The sequence below is a fragment of the Mytilus edulis genome, chromosome 4 (genome assembly GCF_963676685.1).
Source record: "Mytilus edulis chromosome 4, xbMytEdul2.2, whole genome shotgun sequence".
In the NCBI taxonomy this organism is placed as follows: domain Eukaryota; kingdom Metazoa; phylum Mollusca; class Bivalvia; order Mytilida; family Mytilidae; genus Mytilus; species Mytilus edulis.
In genome coordinates this window covers 23,407,997-23,417,996 of record NC_092347.1, presented here as the reverse complement: position 1 = coordinate 23,417,996, position 10,000 = coordinate 23,407,997, and the positions used below count along the sequence as shown (strand labels likewise).

The window sequence follows — 10,000 nt, the reverse complement described above, 5'->3', positions numbered from 1 at the left end:
ATAACTCACAAAACATTTTGGTAGCAACTTGAGGTTCAGAACAGCAGCCGCAAAGTTAGTTAAACTAAGTACTCTCCCCTTGCTACTGTTCTGCAAAAGAATGTCATAGCGACGGCTTCTGAAACTGAGGCTATACGTTGGATTTCGCATGACAGGCCGGGTAAGTGATTTTTTTTTCTCGCCTTTTAAAACTGCCTTGCTGTGGACGCCACTTTTGAAACGTCTCTATTTGCTTCACAGCTGCGTTTTATATCCTGAAATAAGACTACCTTTTTTTTTAGACGAAATAGTATTCCCTGCTTGATAGTTCTGTCTGCATGATTTGCCCGTGAATATCGCTTAGCACAACATTTTGGCGGACCCATCCCCGCTGTGCGGTTTATTCATTCGTGCAGGGTTTTTTTTTCAATCGAAATATTCATTTCTGCTTCTCATTTTTGTAGGTATACATGTATCTGAAACTTTTTATTTTTATTTTATACAGATTTTGTTAAGAAATGCTTTATACACGATTTGCGGCGGCTCGTAGCTTTAAATACCGAAAATTTTAACACTTCTGTGTCTACGACCATATCACGTTGAAAACACCGGTTCTCGTCCGATCACCGAAGTTAAGCAACGTCGAGCCCGGTTAGTACTTGGATGGGTGACCGCCTGGGAATACCGGGTGTTGTAGACATTTCTTTTCTTTTTCTTTTTTTACTTGTTATTTTTCACACCTTTAGAGAAATGATAAAGTTTATAGATTTTATAACTCACAAAACATTTTGGTAGCAACTTGAGGTTCAGAACAGCAGCCGCAAAGTTAGTTAAACTAAGTACTTTCCCCTTGCTACTGTTCTGTAAAAGAATGTCATAGCGACGGCTTCTGAAACTGAGGCTATACGTTGGATTTCGCATGACAGGCCGGGTAAGTGATTTTTTTTTCTCGCCTTTTAAAACTGCCTTGCTGTGGACGCCACTTTTGAAACGTCTCTATTTGCTTCACAGCTGCGTTTTATATCCTGAAATAAGACTACCTTTTTTTTTTAGACGAAATAGTATTGTAATGCCGACATTCCCCCCTTTTTATAGTAAACCTATGTCTGTATAGTTTCTCGAAATTGTTGAGGATAAAACGATAGATGTTAGTGAGATGTCTAATGTTACAAGTAGTGTAAAACTTGTCATTGTTATTTTGGCTGTTGTTTTCATGAGACGACAGATTTGTGTATGTTAGTTTGTTAAGAAGTTTTAGTTCACGTACTGATTCCGTATTTTCGCGGTAGTTACCTTATTATACAATAAACTCAAATAAAACTGTTCTAATGATCTACTAATAAATTTAAAGTCGAAACCCATCTTTATTGATGAAGATCAATCGTTGTTTACAAACAGTATCAACATTACGGGAGTTTCCCTAATATGATCCATGGTTGCCGATTGGTAAACAATATGTAACAAGCTCTGTCATTGGTCAGTCGAAAGTATAAATACCAAAACAACAACAGAAACGACGGAGTGTGTGGTTGACAAGAATGGGTAGTGACAAACTTTAATAAATGCTGGAATATGTAGCTTATTGAACGTTACCTTTGTTTTAATTTAAGGTTGTCGGTGCTGGTGCAAACTTTAGGTGCCAAATCGGGAGCAAATCCTTGGTGCAAATATTTATTGGTGCAACATTTTTGGACATATGTCAAAAGTAAAGTGAAATCAAAATCAGCAGTATCAAACCTCATGAAACCAAATGGGAACTTAACTACTTCCGACAAGGAAAAAGCGACTGTATTAAATGACTTTTTTACCAGTGTATTTACTGCTGAAAATCCAAATAATATACCTAATATTGAAGAGAGAAATTTTGAATCATCTTTAGACCACTTTGTGATCAATCAAGATACAGTTGAAAAATATCTACTTTTATTAAATGGAAGCAAGTCTATGGGTCCAGATAATATTCATCCGTTAATAGTAAAGAGTATGGCAAATACATTTTCAAAACCTTTGACTTTGATATTTCAAAAGTCCATTGACACTGGAAAAATTCCAAAAGAATGGAAAGATGCTAGAGTTACCCCACTTTTTAAGAATAAAGGTAGTAAACTGGATGCGGGAAATTACAGACCGGTCAGTCTAACTTCAATTGTTTGTAAAACTTTGGAAAAGGTTATACGGAAGGAAATGATTGATCATTTAATAACCAATAATTTGTTATCAGACTCACAGTTTGGTTTTCGCTCTGGAAGATCATGTATATTACAATTACTTGATGTCATGGAAGACTGGTCATTATATATGGATAACAATATATCCTGGGACACATTATATCTCGATTTTGCCAAAGCTTTCGATAAAGTGCCACATAAAAGATTACTAAAGAAACTGTATTCATACGGTATTCGTGGATCTATATTAGAATGGATATCTGACTTTTTAACTGGACGTCGACAACAAGTTGCGGTGAAAGGGGAAAATCTGAATGGCAAAATGTAATTAGTGGAGTGCCCCAAGGCAGTGTACTTGGACCTGTTCTTTTCATTATATTCATAAATGATTTACCAGATGTTGTGGAGTCTATAGTAAAAATTTTCGCAGACGATACTAAAATTTATGCACCTACTTCTAAATCTGATGTCTTACAGAATGATCTAGATGCCCTCTACGATTGGTCCAAGTTATGGGACATGAAATTTAATGTGAACAAATGTAAACAAATCCATTATGGAAGAAATAATCCTGAAAATGTTTATACCATGAACAATATTGATATCATTAAAGATGAACAAGAAAAGGATCTTGGAATTATTTTTCAAAATGATCTTAAATTTTCTCAACATATATCAAGTAAAATAAATAAAGCCAATAGTATACTTGGGCTAATTAACCGAACTTTTATCTTTAAAGATCAATATACATTTTTAAGACTATACGTTGCGTTGGTACGACCACACGTGGAATATGGAAATACAATATGGTATCCGCATTTAAAGAAAGATATTAATGCTGTAGAAAAAGTGCAGATGAGAGCAACTAAATTAATTCCTGATATACGACATTTAAGCTATGAAGACAGATTAAAAGTACTTAAACTACCTTCCCTAACTCACAGAAGGCGAAGAGGTGATATGATACAAGCTTTCAAAATATTAAAAGGATTCGAAGATATATCTTACGAAAGATTTTTTACTGTCATCAGTACAAATACCCGTGGGCATAATTGGAAATTAGCAAAACCTAGATGTAACACTTCTTTTCGATTAAGACATTTCTCACAACGAATTATTAATGATTGGAATAACCTACCAGTTGAAGTTATTTCATCAAAAACTGTGGAAGCCTTTAAAATTAGTATAGACCGTCATTGGGAGTCAGTCATGTATCAGTTAAGAAATTGATGAGGACACAAATAGTTTTCTATATAACTTTTTAATTGTGTGAAATATTGCACCAAATCATGCAGGATTGATGATTGTATCAGTTTTGAAAGTGTACCAAAATAGGGTGGGCTAAAAAGGATAGGATCCTTCCATATGAGCCCCACAACGATCTTACAGGTAACGATCTTACAGGTAAACTTTAGGTGCCAAATCGGGAGCAAATCCTTGGTGCAAATATTTATTGGTGCAAACTTTAGGTGCCAAATCGGGAGCAAATCCTTGGTGCAAATATTTATTGGTGCAAACTTTAGGTGCCAAATCGGGAGCAAATCCTTGGTGCAAATATTTATTGGTGCAAACTTTAGGTGCCAAATCGGGAGCAAATCCTTGGTGCAAATATTTATTGGTGCAAACTTTAGGTGCCAAATCGGGAGCAAATCCTTGGTGCAAATATTTATTGGTGCAAACTTTAGGTGCCAAATGGGAGCAAATCCTTGGTGCAAATATTTATTGGTGCAATTGATGGTTTAGGTGTAATCCTGGGTGTAAATATATTGCTTGGAGCAAATAATGTTTTAGGTGAAAATCCTTGGTGTAAATATTGCTTGGTGCAAATACATATATAGTTTTGTGCAACTTGTTTTGTTAGGTGAAATTCCTAGGTGACAAACTTTAAGAAAGTCAAGTATTTAATATTTATTACGGAAGCTTTATGGTAGGAACGATTTTGTGATTACCTATAAAGAATTGTTGATTGTTGATTGTATTTCTTATGTCTTAAGGAATTGAGACTTATTATAAACTGTGGGTTAGTGAATCTGGTTGATTTACTTTAATGTGATCGAGTTTAGCGCTACACATTGGTAGTTTAATAATATTTAGATAGTGACAGAGTAAAGTCTCTGTTTAGGTTAGTTATAGATAAGACCAACCATACTAGGACCCGGACTAGGCCAGGAACAGAGCTGTACCACTACCAGTCCAGCATTTTTATAAATAATAATAAAGCATCTAAACTGTTCTATTTCATGTATTTTATTTCACGAATATTTAGTAAATATACAGTAATAACAAAACAAATATAAAATCAATATCGGTAGAGTGTTTTGGTCGACGGTAAACCAACTAGACGTCGACCCTAATATTTTATCCTAATATACATACACACAATAAAAAGATCCCTTTACTTTATGTTCATTGTGTTCTCTGGTGTCCGACTCTAGCACCCGAGAGGCAGTGTTACAATTGGTGGCAGCGGTGGGATAAATTTATAGAGTCAGATTAAGTTGAATATATAAGATCATAGATAGAAAATAATGGACGATTCAAACGTAGTTACGTTTGGCCCACACTTGAATGAGACACATGGTGATGCTGAAGCAACTATTCATGAACATGAAATAGACGCTCAAGGTACTGAAATTTTTAGAAGGACAGAGAGAATGATGGCCGAAGCTAGGGCAGAAATTAGGCTTCGGATGGACAGATGTTTTTTCGACTTTTCAAGTGATATGAGTAAGATGTTTGAAAAGTTTGAAAAGCACACTGTTGACACTAGGTCTACCCCAATTTTAGGACGGGGCAATGAAAGTTCCATAGATAATAATATGGGACCCGATGTTAGACATGATAAGGATTATCAGAATAATAGTCATTTTTCTGAGGTCGACGGTCAAAATCTGAAATTTCTTGTAAGATTAAGCCACAAATCTATGACGGCTCTGATGATTTGGAAGAGTATTTGACTCAATTTGATTTGTTGGCCGAACTTAATGTTTGGGACTCAAAAACAAAAGCACTGCTTTTGGCAAGCAGTTTATCAGGGAACGCCAGGGCAATACTTAATGAAATTACAAATGGAGAACTACACAATTTTGACAGTTTGGTCACCTCTCTTAAGAATAGGTTTGGTTCAGTCAATAGAGCTGAAGTGTTTAGAGCAGAGTTGCAAACACGAGTACGATTTAAAAATGAAAGTCTGCCTGAATTAGCTCAGTCTATTAAGAAACTGACACGTAGGGCTTATCCTGGTACCTCTCCACTGGTCAGGGACACATTAGCTTTAGATTCTTTTATTGATGCAATACCTGAGACAGAAGTACGTCTCAGATTAAGGGAGGTTGGACCCAAATCAATAAATGAGGCAGAACATATTGCTGTCAGACTCGAAGCATTACGAGTTGCTGATATACGGAAAGGCCGAAATGTTCGCATTGTCGATATTGAAACGGTTCAAGAGCCTGATCTGAAACGGGAAATAAATGAAATCAAACAAAGTATTGAATCTTTGACGAATGAAGTACTTATTATCAAAAATCAAAATGATCAGCAATTCCGAGGAGATAATAATTATAGAGGAAATAAAAATAATTTCAATAGAAATTTTAACAATAGAGGAGCATTTCGTCGTTAGGAAAACGGACAAATGTCCAGTCAGGAGCGAGAATGATTTCTCGACACTGTGAATACTATTATTTTAATATTGTGTTGTGCCATCAAAACAGTTGTTTTGTTTTGGCTACTATATAGATGTACATGTATATATGCATTAAAAGTTCGCACGCTCGTTTTAGTTGGAGCTAGTTTATTTAAATTTTTATTGTGAAGACCGATTTGTTTTGGACAATTATTATACCGAAACAGATGTTTTATGTATAGATGTGATGTTGATTTCCTTTCACTAAGGATTGTTTAATAATTAAAGATGATGTTGTTCTTTGTCTCAAAATCAGAGGTAATGCCTCTTGCTGTAGAATATCCGTAGCAGAGATTGTAGAAGTTCCGCTCTAGATATAAATGATTAATAAAGGCAAAAACTGCAGTGGCGCTAAACACTATATTTTTATAATTTGTTTAGAACTTATGAACACGTTAAGTGAATATACTGATCTGTACTGGTCATTTCTGATGCAGAAATTAAAACAAATTAGAAGGTCAACTGATAATTTGGTTAGAAACTCTGGTTTATACAATTGTTGAGCACACTAGCATGATGCAAAATATTATTACGATCTTAGTCGGTAGCCCTATCAACAGAATGTTCCCAAAACTCGTATTATGAGTAAAATGTGAAAAATAATAATAGTGTAAGAGTATGTAGAGTTGAGCTAGATGATAAAAGCTCAATGCATGACAAGAATGTCTCAGTTAAATACTGATATGTAGATATTTTGGCTTGGCCAGTCAAATGTATACCTTGAATGTATGATTCTTGAGAATTGAGCAATAAGAATTTAGTAGACATTTGATCTGAAGATAACGAGAGCCGTACACAACGAGGCACCTTCCGAAAGAAAGGCTGCGTGTACATGTCATATTTTCCAGATCAGATAGTAAAGTTGTAATTGATTGCTCAAAAGAGATAGACACAGGTTTGACCTAATTTCTGGTCAGTGTCTATGGAGCAAAGCTTGACAAAAGCGGGTTTGCTTAAATATCTTTACAATGTTTGCAAGCCCGAATATTAGTACATGTATAAAAGAGAGAAATAGTATAGGCAATGTAAAATAATGTTGTCAAAAACTGGAAAAATAAATAGTAAAGAATAATAAATTGATAGAAAGAGAAATTTGCTCAATAGAGATAAACACCAGTGACCAGATTATTGGTCGATGTTTATGGAGTAAAGTTTAGTAAAAGCGGGTTTGCTTAAATATCTTTACAATATTTGCAAGCCAGAATGTATAATTTAACGTGAAATAGGTATATGTAATACAAAATAGGGCTGTATAGGAAACTAAGAGAAAAAGAAAGTAATAATTATTCAGGGATAGATAGAAACGAAAGATTTGTTCAATAGAGATGGACACATGAGTGACCTAACTTCTGGTCAGTGTTTATGGAGCAATGAATGATCAAATGGTTTTGCTGGTGGAACATTTTACAATGTTTGCAAGCCTTAGTATCAGAAGTAAAGGAAAAACCTGAAACCAGAGTGGAAAAAAATCAAAGTACAAAAGTTCTTTAAGTGTAGGTTGTTGACATGGATGAGTTTATTCGTGTAATTCTTTTTGTATTTTCGTCAGCTTAAGAAAAATAATAATAATGAATTGGTTGTACTTTAATTAAATCTTACAAACGAATGTATTTGGGGACCAAATCCTTAAAGGTGGGGGCAATGTAATGCCGACATTCCCCCCTTTTTATAGTAAACCTATGTCTGTATAGTTTCTCGAAATTATTGAGGATAAAACGATAGATGTTAGTGAGATGTCTAATGTTACAAGTAGTGTAAAACTTGTCATTGTTATTTTGGCTGTTGTTTTCATGAGACGACAGATTTGTGTATGTTAGTTTGTTAAGAAGTTTTAGTTCACGTACTGATTCCGTATTTTCGCGGTAGTTACCTTATTATACAATAAACTCAAATAAAACTGTTCTAATGATCTACTAATAAATTTAAAGTCGAAACCCATCTTTATTGATGAAGATCAATCGTTGTTTACAAACAGTATCAACATTACGGGAGTTTCCCTAATATGATCCATGGTTGCCGATTGGTAAACAATATGTAACAAGCTCTGTCATTGGTCAGTCGAAAGTATAAATACCAAAACAACAACAGAAACGACGGAGTGTGTGGTTGACAAGAATGGGTAGTGACAAACTTTAATAAATGCTGGAATATGTAGCTTATTGAACGTTACCTTTGTTTTAATTTAAGGTTGTCGGTGCTGGTGCAAACTTTAGGTGCCAAATCGGGAGCAAATCCTTGGTGCAAATATTTATTGGTGCAAACTTTAGGTGCCAAATCGGGAGCAAATCCTTGGTGCAAATATTTATTGGTGCAAACTTTAGGTGCCAAATCGGGAGCAAATCCTTGGTGCAAATATTTATTGGTGCAAACTTTAGGTGCCAAATCGGGAGCAAATCCTTGGTGCAAATATTTATTGGTGCAAACTTTAGGTGCCAAATCGGGAGCAAATCCTTGGTGCAAATATTTATTGGTGCAAACTTTAGGTGCCAAATGGGAGCAAATCCTTGGTGCAAATATTTATTGGTGCAATTGATGGTTTAGGTGTAATTCCTGGGTGTAAATATATTGCTTGGAGCAAATAATGTTTTAGGTGAAAATCCTTGGTGTAAATATTGCTTGGTGCAAATACATATATAGTTTTGTGCAACTTGTTTTGTTAGGTGAAATTCCTAGGTGACAAACTTTAAGAAAGTCAAGTATTTAATATTTATTACGGAAGCTTTATGGTAGGAACGATTTTGTGATTACCTATAAAGAATTGTTGATTGTTGATTGTATTTCTTATGTCTTAAGGAATTGAGACTTATTATAAACTGTGGGTTAGTGAATCTGGTTGATTTACTTTAATGTGATCGAGTTTAGCGCTACACATTGGTAGTTTAATAATATTTAGATAGTGACAGAGTAAAGTCTCTGTTTAGGTTAGTTATAGATAAGACCAACCATACTAGGACCCGGACTAGGCCAGGAACAGAGCTGTACCACTACCAGTCCAGCATTTTTATAAATAATAATAAAGCATCTAAACTGTTCTATTTCATGTATTTTATTTCACGAATATTTAGTAAATATACAGTAATAACAAAACAAATATAAAATCAATATCGGTAGAGTGTTTTGGTCGACGGTAAACCAACTAGACGTCGACCCTAATATTTTATCCTAATATACATACACACAATAAAAAGATCCCTTTACTTTATGTTCATTGTGTTCTCTGGTGTCCGACTCTAGCACCCGAGAGGCAGTGTTACAGTATTCCCTGCTTGATAGTTCTGTCTGCATGATTTGCCCGTGAATATCGCTTGGCACAACATTTTGGCGGACCCATCCCCGCTGTGCGGTTTATTCATTCGTGCAGGGTTTTTTTTCAATCGAAATATTCATTTCTGCTTCTCATTTTTGTAGGTATACATGTATCTGAAACTTTTTATTTTTATTTTATACAGATTTTGTTAAGAAATGCTTTATACACGATTTGCGGCAGCTCGTAGCTTTAAATACCGAAAATTTTAACACTTCTGTGTCTACGACCATATCACGTTGAAAACACCGGTTCTCGTCCGATCACCGAAGTTAAGCAACGTCGAGCCCGGTTAGTACTTGGATGGGTGACCGCCTGGGAATACCGGGTGTTGTAGACATTTCTTTTCTTTTTCTTTTTTTACTTGTTATTTTTCACACCTTTAGAGAAATGATAAAGTTTATAGATTTTATAACTCACAAAACATTTTGGTAGCAACTTGAGGTTCAGAACAGCAGCCGCAAAGTTAGTTAAACTAAGTACTCTCCCCTTGCTACTGTTCTGTAAAAGAATGTCATAGCGACGGCTTCTGAAACTGAGGCTATACGTTGGATTTCGCATGACAGGCCGGGTAAGTGATTTTTTTTTCTCGCCTTTTAAAACTGCCTTGCTGTGGACGCCACTTTTGAAACGTCTCTATTTGCTTCACAGCTGCGTTTTATATCCTGAAATAAGACTACCTTTTTTTTTAGACGAAATAGTATTCCCTGCTTGATAGTTCTGTCTGCATGATTTGCCCGTGAATATCGCTTGGCACAACATTTTGGCGGACCCATCCCCGCTGTGCGGTTTATTCATTCGTGCAGGGTTTTTTTTTCAATCGAAATATTCATTTCTGCTTCTCATTTTTGTAGGTATACA

General features: G+C 35.2%; 1 protein-coding gene and 2 non-coding genes across 3 annotated transcripts; all 3 read left to right on the top strand.

Annotated features, from left to right (window-relative positions):
• The first annotated feature begins 560 nt into the window (after window positions 1-560).
• On the top strand, window positions 561-679 carry LOC139522168 (5S ribosomal RNA). The gene has a single exon (XR_011664342.1). It is a non-coding gene; the product is annotated as a 5S ribosomal RNA (ribosomal RNA).
• Window positions 680-2,666: 1,987 nt separating this feature from the next.
• LOC139521301 (uncharacterized protein B0403.1-like) lies at window positions 2,667-3,377 on the top strand. The gene has a single exon (XM_071314777.1). The coding sequence runs from the start codon at window positions 2,667-2,669 to the stop codon at window positions 3,375-3,377; it is 711 nt and encodes a 236-aa protein (XP_071170878.1).
• Window positions 3,378-9,360: 5,983 nt separating this feature from the next.
• On the top strand, window positions 9,361-9,479 carry LOC139522167 (5S ribosomal RNA). Its single transcript, XR_011664341.1, has one exon. It is a non-coding gene; the product is annotated as a 5S ribosomal RNA (ribosomal RNA).
• The last annotated feature ends 521 nt before the right edge of the window (window positions 9,480-10,000 follow it).

What these genes read in the sequence shown, in the direction of transcription:
- LOC139521301 (XM_071314777.1), top strand. Translation starts at nt 2,667, where the DNA reads ATGAAATTTAATGTGAACAAATGTAAACAAATCCATTATGGAAGAAAT.